The following is a 19,333-nucleotide window of genomic DNA, read 5'->3' as shown; positions in this document are numbered from 1 at the left end:
GTTGATCCACATCCAGCATAATGTTGTGATAATTGCATGTAAGGTATTATTGTCTAAGAAATTTGGTGTAGAATGATAATCCATCTCAGTACTCATTTAGGCAAGTCCCAAGTTATAGATACTTTTCCCCCACCCCCAATCCCCCTCACCCGATCTTCATTGAACCTACCATTTGACCAATCTTTTACTCAGCTGCTGTAACATTTCCTTCCTATCAAAATCTCTGTGTAGCATCTCTGTCCCTACCTTCAAATTCCCACTTTGAAATAAAATACAACTTTCGACTTAAAGATTCCTTCTCTCCAGAGATTCTGCCTGTCCCGCTGAGTTACTCCAGCATTTTGTGTCTTTCATATAGGTGTTGTCATGATAGGTGACATTTGATCATGTTATCTCCGGGACCAGATAAGATCAAGTCAGTCACCAAAGAGAAATTTCACCCATACTTTCCTCAGCTACCTTCCTTCGATTTACTGCCTCTCCCGGGAGATTATATGAATGGGTTATTTGGAAGAAGTATTTGCTGAGGCTATCATGCCTTAGTCTGTTTGTTAATTCCATATGTTTGGACACAACAAAATCTTTTGTCAACCATCCAACTTGCATCTCAAACTCTGATTTTGGGAAATAATAATTAAGTGCTTGTCAATCATGATGAATATTGCTAAAGTCAGACATGGATCTCAGCTATCAAAAGACTGGACAAGGTGGCATAGTGGCACATCACTGAGTTGCTGCCTTATGGGTAGTTTACACGGGGCGACTTGACGCAAGATGTAGCCAGAGTGGAGTGGTCGTGGTCTAGCACGATATCACACGATATAACGGGGGTAGAGTAAAGAGTTCCCACGGTACTCGGCAATTCTGTCATTTGTGCGAGTGACTTGTCCGTCTCCCTATCTTTCCCGAATGAACATCGTGGACTGTAGTGTAGTTAATCACGTGGCACAAATGATGTTACTTTGTTGTCACACACTCTATTCGTTTTTTTCACCCGAGCTCTTTAATGAGCTGAAGAATAATCTGTTTTTTTAGACAAATGTTGTTTGGTGTGATGCACCTTCTCTCAATATGTGCAAGAAGTCGTCTTTTTATTTTGTCAAATATGAATAAACACTGTGTCTCACATTGACCGTGATTATTGTGTTATTTTATGATCTACTGAGGGGTGAAACTTTCAGTCTGAAGAAACTTTCAGCCCGAAACGCCACCCGTTCCTTCTCTCCAGAGATGCTGCCTGTCCCGCTGAGTTGCTCCAAGCAACTGGTGTCTATCTTCAAAGGACTGACCAGGTCTGCCTCTCTCTCTCTCTCTCTCTCTCTCTCACTCCCCCCCTCCCTCTCTCTCTCACACAGGCATGAATGGATGAACTCCGCGGGCCAGGCAGCATCTACAGAGAGAAATGGACAGACGACCCATTCTTCAGGCTGCCTTATGTCTCTCTCCCCCCCCCTCACCCCAACTCCCACCCACACACGCGAATGCTGGAGAAACTCAGCGGGTGCAGCGGTGCCGAAACGTTGTCTATTTCCTTCGTTCCATAGATGTTGCTGCACCCGCTGAGTTTCTCCAGCATTTCTCTCTGTAGATGCTGCCTGGCCCGCGGAGTTCATCCATTCACGCCTGTGTGAGAGGGAGGGAGGGAGAGAGAGAGAGAGAGAGAGAGGCAGTCCTGGTCAGCCCTTTGAAGATAGACACCAGTTGCTTGGAGCAACTCAGCGGGACAGGCAGCATCTCTGGAGAGAAGGAACGGGTGGCGTTTCGGGTCGAGAGCCTTCTTCACACTCTCCCTCCCTCACTCTCACACAGGCATGAATGGAGGAACTCCGCGGGCCAGGCATTTTACGTTCCTTCTCTCCAGAGATGCGGCCCGTCCCGCTGAGTTGCTCCAAGCAACTGGTGTCTATCTTCAAAGGACTGACCTGGACTGCCTCGCCCTCTCTCTCTCTCTCTCGTCTGTCCATTTCTCTCTGTAGATGCTGCCTGGCCCGCGGAGTTCATCCTTTCACGCCTGTGTGAGAGGGAGGGAGAGAGAGAGAGAGAGAGAGAGACGCACACACAAGGTGGATGCGAAATCTTACCTGCCTGTTTCAGTGACAGACACCCACCGCCAGTAAATGAAGATACCCCCATCTTTCAGACAAAAAGAGACACACTGACATTAATGAAATGCTTAGCTAGTTTTATTAGATTTGTATGTAAATAGCAAACTGGCTGGATTCACTCTATCCAACTTCCGGGTTCACCGTTGGCAGGAGTTCCCACGGTGACCGCAAGAGTTACTACGGATATCGCACGGGACACTTCGTTCATAAAATGTTGCAATGCTCAACCACAAGTGCACAAGACACTCTTGGACAAATTCAAACATGTTTGAATTTTCTCCCGAGTACCCAAGGTACACGATTAACTGCCGTTAGCGCCACGGTGGTCCACGAATGCCGTATTGTTACCGCACGAGGTTCCCACGATGTCAAACTCTGGTTACCTCTTGCGTCAAGTCGCACCGTGAAAAGGGGGTTTTACAGCACCAGAGATCCAAGTTCAATTCGGACTATGCTTGCTGTCTGTGCGAAGTTTGCATGTTCTCCCACATGGGTTTTCGCCGGATGCTCCGGTTTCCTCCCACACTCCAAAGACATGTCAGAGGTTGTGTGGAGAAAGCAGGAGAAAGGGGTGATAGATCAGCCATGATTGAATGGCGGAGTAGACTTGTTGGGCCGAATGGCCTAATTCTACTCCTATTCCTTACGACACGCAGGCTTGTAAGTTAATTGGCTTCTGTAAATTGTCCCAGTGTGTGGGATAGAACTAGTGTACGGGCGATCGCAGGTTGGCGCTGACTCGGTGGGCTGAAAGGTCTGTTTCCATGCTGTACCTCTAAACTAAACTCTTTTTTTCACATAACTCTCAGTTTCATACTTTTCATTTCATTTTACACTCCCTGTGCAGCTGTGGACTCTATCATCTGGCAAAGGAATAATTAAAAACATCACAATACACGCCAAGAGCTTAGATGAGGAGAAATTTGTCAAATGTGTTCAGGAAAGTTTCTTGAGGCAATATGTGGAGGACACCACAAGGGGGAAGGTAACATCTGACCTACTCTCAGGAAATTGGAGACGACCGCCATGATTAGGCAGATGACTGAAGTATCTGTGGGCGAGTACAACCACCACATTAGCTTTAAAAATAATTATGCACAAGAACAGGGCAAGCCCACAAGTTAAAGTTTAGTTTTTAGTTTAGTTTAGAGATAAACTGGGTCCACCATGTCCAACCAACCAGCGATCCCCGCACATTAACACTATCCTACACTATCCTACGTCCACTAGGGACAATTTTTACATTTACCAAGCCAATTAACCTACATACCTGTACGCCTTTGGAGTGTGGGAGGAAACCGAAGATCTCGGAGAAAACCCACGCAGGTCACGGGGAGAACGTACAAACTCCCTACAGACAGCACCCGTAGTCGGGATCAAACCCGCGTCTCCGGCGCTCCGTTCGCTGTAAGGCAGCGACTCTACCGCTGCGCCACAGTGCCGCCCCAAGATAGGCGCAAAATGCTGGAGTGACTCAGCGGGACAGGCTGCATCTCTGGAGAGAAGAAATGGGTGACGTTTCGGGTCTCAACCCGAAATGTCACCCATTCCTTCTCTCCACACTTGCGGCCTGTCCCGCTGAGTTACTCCAGCATTTTGTATCTACCTTTGGTTTAAACCAGCATCTGCAGTTACTTCATGCATAGTTAAAGTTCTGAATTGGGACAAGGCCAACTTTGATGTTATTAGACAAGAATTTGCTAAAGTTAATTGGAGTGGGATACTTGCAGGCCAAGGGGTGTCCGGAAACTTGGATGAGTTCAATAGTGTGCTGGTTGGAGTTCAAGATATGCATGTTCCTGATAGAGTGAAAGGCCAGGCAGCTGGGATTAAGGGCTGACAAGAGAAATTGAGACTCTGGTCAAGAAAAGGGAGGCACTGGCATAGGCAGCTGGGATCAAATGTATCCCTAGAGGGGTTTAGTGGACTGAGAAGCATATTTACGAAGGAAATCAGGGGAGCAAAAAAGGGGGAAGGAGATAGCTCTGGCAGATAAAATTAAGGGCAATCCAAGGAGATTTTATCAATACAGTAATGGGCCTGTCCCACTTACGCAACTTTTCCGGTGACTGCCGGCACGCACGTCGTCATCGAAAATTTTCAACGTTGAAAATCCAGCGGCGACCAGAAAGACTCTACGACTCTTTGGGCGACTGAGGAGACGACTCACGACCACACATGCGACACCCTGGCGATCATGTCGCGGGGTGAAGCCTGTATGGTCGTGAGTAGTCGCCCAAAGAGTCGTACCTTGTTCTGGTCGCCGCTGGATTTTCAACATGTTGAAAATTGTCAGCGACCTGCAACGACCTATGACGGGTGCCGGCATTCGCCGAAAAAGTTGCGTAAGTGGGACAGGCCCTTAAAGGAAACAGGATAAAGTGAGAGTGAATAAGGCCCCTCAGAATCAATGTTGAAGCTGCAGGAGATAGGCAAGGTCCTCAATTAATATTTCCTGATTTTACTGTGGAGAAAACATGACAACAGAACTTGTGACAGTTAATGGAGATGTCTTGAAGACAGTCCGTATTGTGGTTGAGGTGGTACTGCACATCCTCGCGGGTAGAAAAGCTAGATACATTTCCCAGACCTGATCAGATATATCCGAGGATGCTATGGGATGTCATGGAGTAATAGTGATACAGTGTGGAAACCGGCCCTTCGGCCCAACTCACCCATACTGGCCACCAATGTCTCAGCTACCCTAGTCCCACTGGCCTGCGCTTGGTCCATAACCCTCCAAACCTGTTCTATCCATGTACTTGTCCAACTGTTTCTTATACACTGGGATAGTCCCAGCCTCAACTACCTCCTCTGGCAGCTTGTCCCATACACCCACCACCCTCTGTGTGAAAAAATTACCCGTCGGATTCCCCTTTTCCCCTTCACCTTGAACCAATGTCCCCTGGTCCTCGATTCCCGTATTCTGGGTAAAAGACTGTGCAGCTACCCGATCTATTCCTCTCATGATTTTGTACACATCTATAAGACCCTCCCTCATCCTCCTACGCTCCATGGAATAGAGACCCAGCCTGCTCAACCTCTCCCTATAGCTCACACCCTCTAGTCCTGGTCACATCCTCGTCAATTACGTAAACTGACAAAGTCATGTGTTAGATCCATGGACCATCATTAGACATGGGTGAGGTGCTGGATGACTGTAACGTGGCTAATCTTGCAAGGATAGCAAGAAAAAGCCCAGGAACTATAGACCATTGAGCCTAACATTTGCAATGTATAAAATTACGAGGGGAATTGATAGTCTTTTTCCCAGGATTACAGGACATAGGTTTAAGGTGAAAAGGGATAGATTTAAAAGGGTCAACATTTTCACTCAGAGGGTGGTGGGTATATGGAATGAGCTTCCAGAGGAGGCAGTTGAGACAGGTGCTGTAACAACATTTAAAAGACACTTGGGCAGGTACCTGGATAGGAATGTTTACAGGGATAAGGGTCAAATGCTGGCAAATGGAACTAGCTTAGATGGGGCATCTCTGTTTACACAGCGCAAAGGGCCTGTTTCCATGCTATATGACTCTATGATAGTGGAGTCTGAGAATAGAGTGAATTTGGATAAATGAAATTCTAAGAAGCCTATCATGGGTGAAAATTAAGGGGTCGCCATCTGTAACCAGAAGTTCAATAATTTGATGACATAAATTTAATTAGAGAAGGGTTTAAAAGGGACTTTAGAGAAAATAATGTACACAAAGGAGTTAGGGGCCTGGAGCCAGCTATTTGAAAGGCTGGAGTAACGCAGTAGGTCAGGGAACAAATCTGGAGAAAAGAAATAGGCGATGTTTCGTGTCCAGACCTAATCTTGAAACATATAAGATTATTAAGGGATTGGACACGCTAGAGGCAGGAAACATGTTCCCGATGTTGGGGGAAGTCCAGAACCAGGGGCCACAGTTTAAGAATAAGGGGTAGGTCATTTAGTACGGAGATAAAGAAAAACATTTTCACCCAGAGAGTTGTGAATCTGTGGAATTCTCTGCCTCAGAAGACGGTGGAGGCCAAATCTCTGGATTCTTTCAAGAGAAAATTAGATGGAGCTCATAAAAATAGCGGAGTCAAGGGATATAGAAACATAGATACATAGATACATGTAAACATAGGAGATACAGTCCCTCGTGATGTTGATAAACGTCGATGAGCATTTCTTGTGCTGCAAACTATGAACCCACTGAATAGTTCTGGAAATAGGGCTTGAATCTGAATTGCCATTTTAGGATAGGTAGACACCTTAGTCATAACTGCTACTTCCCTTGTCCTAAATTTCTTTTACTCTTACCATTCCTTGGCTTGAGAAGAAATAGCTAATTAATTTAATCTTCCCCGTATTTATGGTCCTAATTTCAGGTCAGTGGAAACATCTTTTCAATGTCTATTCATAAAGTCATACAGCACAGAAGGAGGTCCAACTCGCGACCAAGATGACCCATCGAAGCCTATCCATGTCCCTATACAAGTGTCTTTCAAATGCTGTTCTAGCACCTGCCACAACTACCTCCTCCAGCAGCTCAATCCAGATACCTTTTTTTAATCTTTTGGATTCTCATTAATTTTATCTGCCAGAGCTATGTGCTGCCCAATTTTGGCCCTCCCCATTTATTTCTTAACTATGCTCTACTCTAGGGATTCACTTGATTCCAGCTGCCTAAATCAAGCCCATGCCTCTGTCATTTTCCTGACCAGAGCCTCAATTTCTTTTTTCATTCAGGGTTCCATACACCCAGCTGTCTTGCCCTTCCCTCAATTGGGAACATGCATTCCTTGAACTCTCAAGAGCACTCTTTTAAAAGCAATCCCAATTCAGACATCTCTTTGCCCGCAAACACCCTACTCCAATTAACTTTAGCAAGTTCCTGTCTAATGGCATCAAAGTTAACCTTGCCCCAATTTAATTAGTGAACCCGCCCTGTCCTTATCCACAAGTATATTACAGCTAATGGATATCCTGATCCCGAAACGCTCGCCCACCGTTACATCAGTCACACACCCTTCCCAATTTTCTAAAAATTCAATTCCTTCAAAAAGCTGAGGCTAAAGGGCCTGTCCCACGATGCGAGTTCACCCAAGAGCTCTCCCGAGTTATCAAACTCGTGGTACTTCATCATGAGTATTTTTTTACTCTTGGAAATTTTTCACACTGTTGAAAAAACTTCACGAGTTTCCGCGTTTCCTGAGTACCTGCCGTTAGCATTACGAGCCGCTACGAGACATCCACGAGCTCCGACATGCCCGCTAAGTACATTCTACGTACTTGCCAAGAGTTTGATTTTTTTTAAACTCGGGGGAGCTCTTGGGTAAACTCGCAGTGTGGGACAGGCCCATAATGCCCCTGTCCCACATGTGATTTTTCAGTCGCCTGAAAATCCGGCAACTGGAACGGTGACCGTCAGAGTGGAACACACACACGCACATTGCCCTGTCCCCCGCACAGCCCATTATGCAGGCGGGGGACAGGGCAAGTGGGGGGGAGCGCTATCTGAGTGAAATTCACACGGTGCAAAGCCAATGTGATACAGACACACACTGCAATGAACAGGAAGGTTGACGCTGTAATTAAGACGGCTAAAGCACAGTGTACGGAAAGGGTCACTTAAGTCCTTTAAAAGGGGGGGGGGGGGGAATGGGGGAGTGGAGGAGAAGGAGTGGAGCCAACTTTTAAGAAGCCAGAGATACACGGCTGTGAAACTTGGCGGACATTTAACATTACCGGTCGGTTATCCTTGGTTCTGGAAACTACTGCTTACGTTTTTTTTCCCCAATGAACCAATGAAATTCACCGGTCAGCACCAGCTACAACCTAGGAGAACCTTTGACCTCCTGGCGACCCACTAGGATCACTAGAAGAAGGGTCTCGACCTGAAACGTCACCCATTCCTTCTCTCCGGGGATGTTGCCTGTTCCGCTGAGTTACTCCAGCTTTTTTGTCCATCTTCGGTTAAAGCCAGCATATTCGGGAGATAGATTAAACATGTGGCAAGTATGTTATTGCTGCCTTTGTGTCGGGGAAGGGGGAAAGTTGCAGTGAATCACCCAGTGTGTGGGTCGGGGTCTGGGGGTCAGGGAGGGGGGAATAACCCTGGTGTGGGGGCGGGGTCTGGTGGCAGTGCATCGCGGTCAGTGACTCTGGGTTGGCGGAGGGACCAGACTGTCCCCAACCCCGCTCCACCCAGCCCTGTGTGTGTGTCAAGTCAAGTCAAGTCAAGTCAAGTTTATTTGTCACATACACATACGAGATGTGCAGTGAAATGAAAGTGGCAATGCTCGCGGACTTTTGTGCAAAAGACAAACAACAAAACAACCAAACAAATTATAAACACAATCATAACACACATATTCTTTTACATAATAAATAATGGAAGGAAAAACGTTCAGTAGAGTTAGTCCCTGGTGAGATAGGCGTTTACAGTCCGAATTGCCTCTGGGAAAAAACTCCTTCTCAACCTCTCCGTTCTCACCGCATGGCAACGGAGGCGTTTGCCTGACCGTAGCAGCTGGAACAGTCCGTTGCAGGGGTGGAAGGGGTCTCCCATGATTTTATTTGCTCTGGAGTTGCACCTCCTGTTGTATAGTTCCTGCAGGGGGGCGAGTGAAGTTCCCATAGTGCGTTCGGCCGAACGCACTACTCTCTGCAGAGCCTTCTTGTCCTTGGCAGAGCAATTCCCAAACCAGATGGTAATGTTCTTGGACAAGATGTTTTCCACCGCCGCTGCGTAGAAGCACTGTAGGATCCTCGGAGACACTCTGAATTTCCTCAATTGCCTGAGGTGGTAAAGGCGCTGCCTTGCCTTACTCACGAGTGCTGAGGCGTGTGATGCCCATGTCATATCCTCGGAGATGTGGACTCCCAGATATTTAAAACAGTTCACCCTATCCACAGGATCCCCATTTATCCTCAATGGAGTGTACGTCCTCAGATGATGTGCCCTCCTAAATTCCATGATCAGCTCCTTCATTTTTTTGATGTTCAAGAGGAGGCTGTTGTCCTGACACCAGAGTGCTAGATCAGCCACCTCCTCCCGGTAGGCCTTCTCGTCGTTGTCTGAGATCAGGCCCACCACCACAGTGTCATCAGCAAACTTAATTATTAAACACAATCATAACACACATATTCTTTTACATAATAAATAATGGGAGGAAAAACGTTCAGTAGAGTTAGTCCCTGGTGAGATAGGCATTTACAGTCCGAATTGCCTCTGGGAAGAAACTCCTTCTCAACCTCTCACCACATGGCAACGGAGGCGTTTGCCTGACCGTAGCAGCTGGAACAGTCCGTTGTAGGGGTGGAAGGGGTCTCCCATGATTTTATTTCTCCACAATTTCATGACTCCACAACCCCGCTCCGTGTGTGTGTGTGTGTGTGTGTGTGTGTGTGTGTGTGTGTGTGTGTGTGTGTGTGTGTGTGTGTGTGTGTGTGTGTGTGTGTGTGTGTGTGTGTGTGTGTGTGTGTGTGTGTGTGTGTGTGTGTGTGTGTGTGAGTGTGAGTGTGAGTGTGAGTGTAAGTGTGAGTGTGTGTGTGTGTGAGTGTGTGAGCTGCCGACCCACAACCCGTCATAGTGCGGCCACACAGGGAAGACGAGGCGGAGGGCGGCCGCGGCCAGACAGCGCTGACCCCGGGGGGGGGAGAGTGGGGGCTGTCCCGAGGGATGCGTTCCTTCGGCCGCTTACACCTTGGTGCTCGGGATCAGAGTGACCAGTCACCCTCCAGCCCCGGTCGGTCTTGTGTGGGAAAATGATGACCCCCACCCCGTCTCCCCCGGCCACTGATGTGATGGACGCACAGGACTGGACCAATCGCTGACAAGTCCCGCCCCCCGGCGACGTCATGTCCGTTATTTGGCTTTTCGACGTTGCGTCCGTTCGGTGAGTTGGCTTTTCGACATTGCGCCCTTTCGGTCAGTTGGCTTTTAGGCGTCCCGGCCTTTCAGTTATTTGGCTTTTCTGCTTTGTTTCCATTCTGTTATTTGGCTTCCACTTCTTTGCTTCGGCTTTTGGTCCTTTGATGCCTCGGCCGCACACGATGATACCTAATCCATATATACTACCATATATGCAGGTGGCAATGTAATCACACTAGCGAGCTACATTTCGATATAAACATTCCTATGCACATATCTAGAACTGTTCATGTATCTTAGCATGTATGCATCCTTGTGTATATGAAGACACATCTGGATTCCTGTGCATTCATGTATTTGTCTTGAGAATGCAGTAATTGTGCAAGGGATATAACAGAGTTTATTTGTTCCGCTGGTTGCTTACCTTTCAGTCCTTCAGATAGGAAGATCTTGTATCGAAGTGAGTTGCAAAGTACCACACCAACAAACTTGCGATACCAGGTTCGCTTCACATACTGCTTTCCCTCGCATTCGCTGGAAGACGGTTCATATTTGAATGTAAAGGGAATCCAAATCGGCTCACCTCCTGCAGAGGATAAACACAGTGTGCAACGTTCTTGAGATTGCCGCTTTCAATACAATATACATACCCAGCTCTCAATATGTATCTATTTAGCATCTGCTCATCCACATGATATTCCTCTCCTTTTATGAACCCGACTGCAATAATGAGGCAATTTCATTAATAGCTGTGACATCTTGGAAAACATTTCAACTTGCAGCAGATAGCGTTGGCCGCTGTTGCACACAGCAAGTCACCAAATGAGTCACCCTTCCAGACTATCTGTTTGACATCTGTTTGTCTACAGCTCGTTGATAGCGTTTCGTGATATTTGGGAAAAGCGAGGATTTATGTCAGGAAACTGAAAACTGCTTTCCAAAGGCCCAATGATAAAACGGCGGGAAGTGGAACTGCAGAGGCTGCTTTAGCAAAAAAAACCCAACACAAAGTGCTGGAGTAACTGGGTGGGTCAGACAGTAACTCTGGGGAACATGGATAAGTGACGTTTGGGTCAGGACCCATCTTTAGATTGATTGTGGTAGTGGGAGAGGAAGCTGAACAAAAGGTGGGGGTGGGACAAGGCTAGTCAACGAATAGGTGAAGACAGGCTTTTCATTGCCCAACCATCTGCCAAAGGCCGGAGTTAAAAAGACAAAACGTGTGAGAGAGGCAAATGAAATGGGGGGGAATTCAATGTTCTTGCCATCGGCTTGTAAGGTGATTAAGAGATTGAATTCTTCACTTTCAGTTCAAGCCTTTGCCAATCAAATCGCCCTCACGTTAACATAGAAACATAGAAAATAGGTGCAGGAGGAGGCCATTCGGCCCTTCGAGCCAGCACCGCCATTCATTGTGATCATGGCTGATCGTCCCCCATCAATAACCCGTGCCTGCCTTCTCCCCATATCCCTTGCTTCCACTCTAACTAACTCTCTCTTAATTCTATCCAGTGATTTGACCTCCACTGCCCTCTGTGGCAGGGAATTCCTCAAATACGTTCCCCGCCCCCACCACCGCCTTACACTCAATTGCATCAGCTATCACTCGCCAGGCATTTCCTGCCCCCAGCTTTTCCTCTCTCCCACAATTAGACTGAAGAAGGTCCCAACCCACAATCTCACCTATCCATGTTCTCCAGAGTTGCTGCCTAAGCCACTAAGTCTCGCCAGCATTTTGTGCTTTCTCTGATAAAATGAGTTCTACAAGTAATCAGTGACCATGCAGAGCAACAGCATTGTTTAAAGTGAATGCTTATTCCAATACAGAGCCAAAGTGGGCGATGCATAGATACCAGGTGCAGGAGGAGGCCATTCGGCCCTTCAAGCCATTGTGATCATGATTGATCATCCACAATCAGTACCCCGTTCCTGCCTTCTCCCCATATCCATTGATTCCGTTAGCCCTAAGAGCTCTATCTAACTCTCTTTTGAATGCATCCCGTAAAACGGCCTCCACTGCCTTTTGTGGCAGAGAATTCCACAAATTTACAACCCTCTGTGTGAAAAAGGTTTGCCTCATCTCAGTTCTAAATGGTCTACCCCTTATTCTTAAACTGTGGCCCCTGGTTCTGGACTCCCCCAACATCGGGAACATGTTTCCTCCCTCTAGCGTGTCCAATCCCTTAATAATTTGATATGTTTCTGTAAGATACCCTCTCATCCTTCTAAACTCCAGTAATTACAAGCTCAGTCGTTCCATTTTTTCATCATATGACAGTCCCGCCATCCCGGGGATTAACCTCGTGAACCTACACTGCACTCCCTCAATAGCAAGAATGTTCTTCCTCAATTTAGACCAAAACCGCACACAATATGCCAGGTGTGGTCTCACCAGGGCCCTGTACAACTGCAGATGGACCTCTATGCTCCTATACTCACCTCCTCGCGTTATGAAGGCCAACATGCCATTAGCTTTCTTCACTGCCTGCTGTGTCTGAGGGTAAAAGGGTTATCTTGGGATCCCATGGAAAAACTAGGAGCGGTAACACGAATTTTTACAATGGTAAGATTTTAGAGTCCATTATTAAGGATGAGATTTCAGGGTATTTGGAAGCACACAATAAAATAGGCTGAAGTCAGCATAATTTTGTGAAAGGGAGATCTTGCCTGACAAATCTGTTGAAATTCTTTGAAGAAATAAATAACAGGATTGTCCAAGGAGAGCCAGTGGATGTCGTCTACTTGGATTTCAGAAGGCCTTTGATAAGGTGCCACACTTGAGGCTGCTGAGGAAAGTGAGAGCCCACGGTATCAGAGGGAAGAAACTGGCATGAAACGAAGATTGGCTGAATGGCAGAAGACAAAGAGTGGGAATAAAGGTGGCTTTTTCTGGTTGCCTGCCAGCGATGAGTGATGTTCTGCAGGGGTCGGTCTGGGCCTACTGTTCTTCACGATGTATATCAATGATTTGGACGAGGGAATTGAAGGCTTTGTGGCCGTTTGCAGATGATACGAAGACAGGTGGAGGAGCAGGTAGTGTAGAGAAAGCAGGGAGTCTGCGGAAAGACTTAGACAGGTTGGGAGAGTGGGCAGAGAAGTGGCAGATTGAATACAGCGTAGCAAAGTGTGGAGTCATGCATTTTGGTAGTAGTAATAATGTAGGATTCCAATAAATGGGGAGTGAATTCAGGAATCAGAGGTGCAAAGACTTGGAAGTGTTGGTGCAGGATTCCCAAAAAGTTCGTTTGTGGGTTGAATCAGCAGTAAGGAACACAAATGCAATGTTAGCATTCATTTCAAGAGGACTAGAATGTAAATGAAAGCAGGGATCTAATGCTGAGACTTTATAAGGCCTTGGTTAGACTGCATTTGGAGTATTGTGAGCGGTTTTGGGCCCCATATCTCAGGAGGGATGTGCTGGTGTTGGAGAGGGTCCAGAGGAGGTTTACAAGAATGGTCCTGGGGATGATTGGGTTAATGTATGATAACTGTTTGATGGTTCTGAGCCTGTACTCAATGGAGTTTAGAATGAGGAGGGATCTCATTGAACCTTAACAAATAATGAAAGGCCTGGATAGAGTGGATGGGTCAGGGATGTTTTCAATAGTGGGAAAGTCTAGGACCAGAGGGTACAGTCCCAGAATAAAAGGACGAAGCTTGAGAAAGGAAATGAGGAGGGATTTCTTTAGCCAAAGGGTGGTGAATCTGTGGAATTCATTGCCACAGATTGCTATGGAGACTATTTTTTTAAGCAGAGATTGACAAGTTCTTGATTGGTAAGGGTGTCAAGGGCTATTGGAGAAGGCAGGAGAATGGGGTTGAGAGGGAAAGATAGATCAGGCATGATGGCTGAGTAGACCCGTTGGCCAAACTCTGCTCTTATTACTTTTGAACAAGAAATGAGTCAATGGGATCTAAGGGAAGCGGGAAAGACGAATCTAGTGATTTGGGAAGTATCAGACAAACTAACTGAGGTACAAAAAAACCATAGACGGATGGTATTTGACAACAGTAAATAATAATTGTATACCATATAATTGTATGGACTTTCTTTGACTGGAGGACCAGAGAAACAGGAAAAAGAGTAAATAAATACTGTGGCTCCATCAGAAGATGGGGAGAATGTTTGAGCAGCCTAAAGTTAAAATCTCCTCAAGTATACTTTCGAAGGTCAGAATGGCCATAGACTATAGATAGATTTTTATTGGACCTCTTTCAACTTCCATCGGAGTGGTGTGGGGGGGTGGGGTTACAGTAAATGCTGCCTAATTTTGGTGCAAAAACAATCACAAACTGAGGCTTTTCCAATGCTGAACAATCACTCCCATAATTACAGCTAAGATCTTCATGTGAAGATATTCTGTAGTAGACTCTGTTGTAGGAAGTCACTTTACTGGGCAGATAATGCAAATAACTTTGATAACATTGGGTACTGAAGATCCCTGGGATGGCGGGACTATCATGTGAGGAAACATTGAAAAGACTAGGCTTGTATTCACTGGAGTTTAGAAGGATGAGGGGGATCTTATAGAAACATATAAAATTATAAAATGGACTGGACAAGCTAGATGCAGGAAAAATGTTCCCAATGTTGGGCGAGACCAGTGGCCACAGTCTTAGAATAAAGGGGAGGCCATTCATGAATGAGGTGAGAAAAAACCTTTTCACCCAGAGAGTTGTGAATTTGTGGAATTCCCTGCCACAGAGGGCAGTGGAGGCCAAATCACTGGATGGATTTAAGAGAGAGTTAGATAGAGTTCCAGGGGCTAGTGGAATCAAGGGATATGGGGAGAAGGCAGGCACGGGTTATTGATTGGGGACGATCAGCCATGATCACAATGAATGGCGGTGCTGGCTCGAAGGGCCGATTGGTCCTCCTGCATCTATTTTCTATGTTTCTATGTAAGATAAACGACATTGACCTCATAAACCCATGTATTCAGGAGCACTAAGAGATGTAGACAGAACAGACCAGAAGGAAAAATGGCACCAAACATTGGTGCTAATGAATATCAGGGGATGTGGCAGGTCTCCAGTGAGACACTCACTTCATGAGGTAATGACAGGAAGCCCTATGAGAACAGCAGTCCCTATTCTGAATGAAAGGCTGAAGTAGTTGGATATTTGAAACAGATTTGTAAGGTCACTGAAAGGACACGTGGACGAGCTTTGTGAACAAACTGCAGGGATTATTGGCACAAAAAACTTCATCCAATAAAAACAACTTAGAAGCAAATAATTTACATGAATGGGACAAGGAAACAAGTGATGATGAGAAATGATTCAAGGGTGGGAGCTTCTGAACCACTGTATGAAGAATTATACAACATTGTGGACAAAGCTAGCATCATTTTATGGCTGTACAAGTATCTGTAACTTCTAAGGGTGCACATTCTGGGACACATTTATGTCTAGAAATACGGCAGGATCTGACAATAAAATGAGCCATTTGGATAATTTGAAAAAAAAAACAATAATGGAAATCTAAGTTTGACTTGAGATATGGGGCCCCAAACCGCTCACAACATCTTATGTCAAAAATGGATAGTAAATGATCTATCTTGCCTTTCTCCCCACCAAAGCAATTAATCTTTAACTTAACTGATTCCCTACATATCATCATGGCTCAACGAACTGGATACAGCTAAACCACATAACCATGCAGGGAGTGCAGCACAGGTTCACTAGGTTAATTCCCGGGAGGGCGGGACTGTCATTTGTTGATAGAATGGAGCAACTGGGCATATATTCACTGGAATTTAGAAGGAAGAGAGGGGATCTTATTGAAACATATAAGATTATTAAGGGATGGGACACGTTAGAGGCAGGAAACATGTTCCCGATGTTGGGGGAGTCCAGAACCAGGGGGCACAGTTAAAGAATAAGGGGTAAGCCATTTAGAACAGAGACGAGGAAACACTTCTTCTCACAGTTGTGAGCGTGGAATTCTCTGCCAGTTCTCTGGATACTATTAAAAGAGAGCTAGATAGGGCTTTTAAAGATAGTGGAGTCAGGGGATATGGGGAGAAGGCAGGAATGGGGTACTGATTGTGGATGATCAGCCTGGATCACATTGAATGGCAGTGCTGGCTCGAAGGTGCGAATGGCCTACTCCTGCACCTATTGTCTATTGTCTATTTGGACGAGTCAAGGGAAACAGAAACAAGATATATATACAGTGATGTAGAGAGATATAGAACAACTGAATGAAGTGCCCTCTAATATTAAATACCATTAAGTAACCCCTGCACTCCCTCTCTCTCCTTCCCCTGGTGCCGATTTAAACCGAAGATAGACACAAAAAAGCTGGAGTAACTCAGCAGCTCAGACTGCATCTCTGGAGATAAGGATTAATAATATTTTGAACGTGAGGCAAGACCGCCAAATATCTAGACCATGACTTGTTTTCACAGCCATTGTGTTTGAGTTTGATCTAAAAAATGTTGTCAGTGATAATCCAAGGATATTAATGGTGAGGAATAATGTGAACGTAATGCCTTTGCTGTTTAAAGGAGAGGTGATTAGGTACGTTAGTGAAGATGGTCAACGGCCGTCATTTACAGATGTGCGCGTTAGACCTCTTGTTAGCCTCAGCATGACGTTTTGGGTCGGGACCCATCTTCAGACGAGTCGGGGAAAGGGAAACGAGAAATATAGACAGTGATGTAGAGGGATATAGAACAACTGAATGAAAGATATGCAAAAAGTAACGATTGTAAAGGAAAGGCCGTTTGGTAAGTGAGAAAGGGAACTTTGTGTGACGTGGGTGGGGGAGGGATAGAGAGAGAGTGCAGGGGTTACTTAATGTTAGAGAAAGTTAGAGGGCTCTTCATTCAGTTGTTCTATATCTCTCTCTACATCACCGTCTATATCTCTTGTTTCTGTTTTCTCTGAGTCTGAATAGACAATAGACAATAGGTGCAGGAGTAGGCCATTCGGCCCTTCAAGCCAGCACCGCCATTCAATGTGATCATGGCTGATCATCCACAATCAGTACCCCGTTCCTGCCTTCTCCCCATATCCCCTGACTCCACCATCTTAAAGAGCCCTATCTAACTCTCTCTTGAAAGTTTCCAGAGTACCGGCCTGCACCGCCCTCTGAGGCATAGAATTCCTCAGACTCACAACTCTCTGTGTGAAAAAGTTTCTCATCTCCGTTCTAAATGGCTTACCCTTTATTCTTAAACTGTGGCCCCTGGTTCTGGACTCCCCCAACATCGGGTACATGTTTCCTCCCTCTAGCGTGTCCAAACCCTTAACAATCTTATATGTTTCAATAAGATATCCTCTCATCCTTCTAAACTACAGAGTGTACAAGCCCAGCCGCTCCATTCTCGCGGCATATGACAGTCCCGCCATCCCGGGAATTAACCTTGTGAATCTACGCTGCCCTCCCTCAATAGCAAGAATGTCCTTCCTCAAATTTGGAGACCAAAACTGCACACAATACTCCAAGTGTGATCTCACTAGGGCTCTGTACAACTGCAGAAGGACCTTTTTGCTCCTAAACTCAACTTCTCTTGTTATGAAGGCCAACATGCCATTCACTGCCTGTTGTACCTACTTGCTTACTTTAATTGATTGATGAACAAGGACCCCCCGATCCCGTTGTATTTCCGCTTTTCCCAACTTGACGCCATTTAGATAGTAAACTGCCTTCCTGTTTTTGCTACCAAAGTGGATAACCTCACATTTATTCACATTAAACTGCAACAACCATGCATCTGCCCACTCACCCAACCTGTCCAAGTCACCCTACATTCTCATAGCAATCTCCTCACAGTTCACACTGCCACCCAGCTTTGTGTCATTTGCAAATTTGCAAATGTTACATTTAATCCCTTCATCAAAATCATTAATGTATATTGTAAATAGCTGATGTCCCAGCACCTTGCGGTACCCCACTAGTTACTGCCTGCCATTCTGAAAGGGATTTGTTACTCTTTGTTTCCTGTCTGCCAACCAATTTTCTATCCATGTCAGCACTCTACCCCCAATATCATGTGCCGTAATTTTGCCCACTAATCTCTTATGTGGGACCTTATCAAATGCTTTCTGAAAGTCCAAGTACACTACATCCACTGGCTCTCCCTTGTCCATTTTCCTAGTTACATCCTCAAAAAACTCCAGCAGATTAGTCAAGCATGATTTCCCCTTTGTAAATCCGTGCTGACTCGGACCGATCCTGTTACTCCTATCCAAATGTGCCGTTATTTCATCTTTTATGATGCATATTCCCCACCACCGATGTCAGGGTAACTGGTCGAAATTCTCTATTTTCTCTCTCCCACCTTTCTTAAAAAGTGGGATAACATTAGCCACCCACCAATCCACAGGAACTGATCCTGAATCTATAGAACATTGGGAAATTATCACCAATGCGTTCACGATTTCTAGAGCCACTTCCTTAAGTACCCTAGGATGCAGACCATCAGGGCCGGTGGATTTATCAGCCTTCAGTCCCATCAGTCTACTCAACACAATTTCCTGCCTAATGTGGATTTCCTTCAGTTCCAGGGTCACCCGAGATACTCTAGTACATCAGGAAGATTAGATCCGTCTTCTCTAAGGAGTACACAATCAAAGGGTCTCGACACGAAACATCACACATTCCTTCTCTCCAGAGATGCTGCCTGTCTCACTGAGTTACTCCAGCTTTTTGTGTCTATCTTCAGTTTAAACCAGTATCCGTAGTTGCTTCCTACACATGAAAGTTTCCGGGTCTGGCTACGTGTGGGAAGGACGGTTTCATCCCAAGTGGAAATTTGCAATAGAACTGAATACGTTCTGGCTGTAAGGGTGAATGTAGGGACACTGGAGCAGGTGAAGACAGTTCAGTGTAGGACAATGCCCTGAGGGGCTCCTCAGGGCATTCCCTGATGCTGGAAATAATCGATATCAAATATGATAGCCAGCAAGGTATACCTTCAATCAGTATAATGCTTTTTACTGCTCATTCCCATTGTTTTCAATTTTACCAGTGTGTGTGATTTTGAAATTGAAGGCAGATCACACTTGTCCCCATCTATGGCACGTTGCTCCTTTATCTGTTTAAGGGCTGTGTCTGAATTTGAAGGAAAGCAAGGCGGTCACGGTAGCACAGCGGTAGAGTTGCTGCCTTAAAGCAAATGCAGTGCCGGAGATCCGGGTTCGATCCTGACTGCGGGTGCTGTCTGTACAGAGTTTGTACGTTCTCCCCATGACCTGCGTGGGTTTTCTCCCCGATCTTCGGTTTCCTCCCACACTCGAAAGACGTACAGGTATGTAGGTTAATTGGCTTGGTGTAAATGTGAAAATTGTCCCTAGTGTGTGTAGGATGGTGTTCATGTGCGGTGATCACTGATCGGCACCGACCCAGTGGGCCGAAGGGCCTGTTTC

The 19,333-nt window shown here is 45.9% G+C and overlaps 1 protein-coding gene across 2 annotated transcripts in view; it reads right to left on the bottom strand.

Moving 5' to 3' along the window:
* The window catches only part of fndc1 (fibronectin type III domain containing 1), a 202,318-nt gene that overhangs the window by 6,622 nt on the left and 176,363 nt on the right, over window positions 1-19,333 (bottom strand). For both annotated transcript variants that reach the window (XM_055639966.1, XM_055639967.1), the window contains exon 20: window positions 10,380-10,541. In XM_055639966.1, coding sequence (XP_055495941.1) covers window positions 10,380-10,541 — 162 coding nt within the window. The remainder of the gene's footprint in view (window positions 1-10,379; window positions 10,542-19,333) is intronic.

This window comes from Leucoraja erinacea, chromosome 8 (genome assembly GCF_028641065.1).
Source record: "Leucoraja erinacea ecotype New England chromosome 8, Leri_hhj_1, whole genome shotgun sequence".
Classification (NCBI taxonomy): domain Eukaryota; kingdom Metazoa; phylum Chordata; class Chondrichthyes; order Rajiformes; family Rajidae; genus Leucoraja; species Leucoraja erinaceus.
The sequence above is the reverse complement of the archived record's forward strand: the minus strand, read 5'-3'. Positions and strand labels throughout refer to the sequence as shown.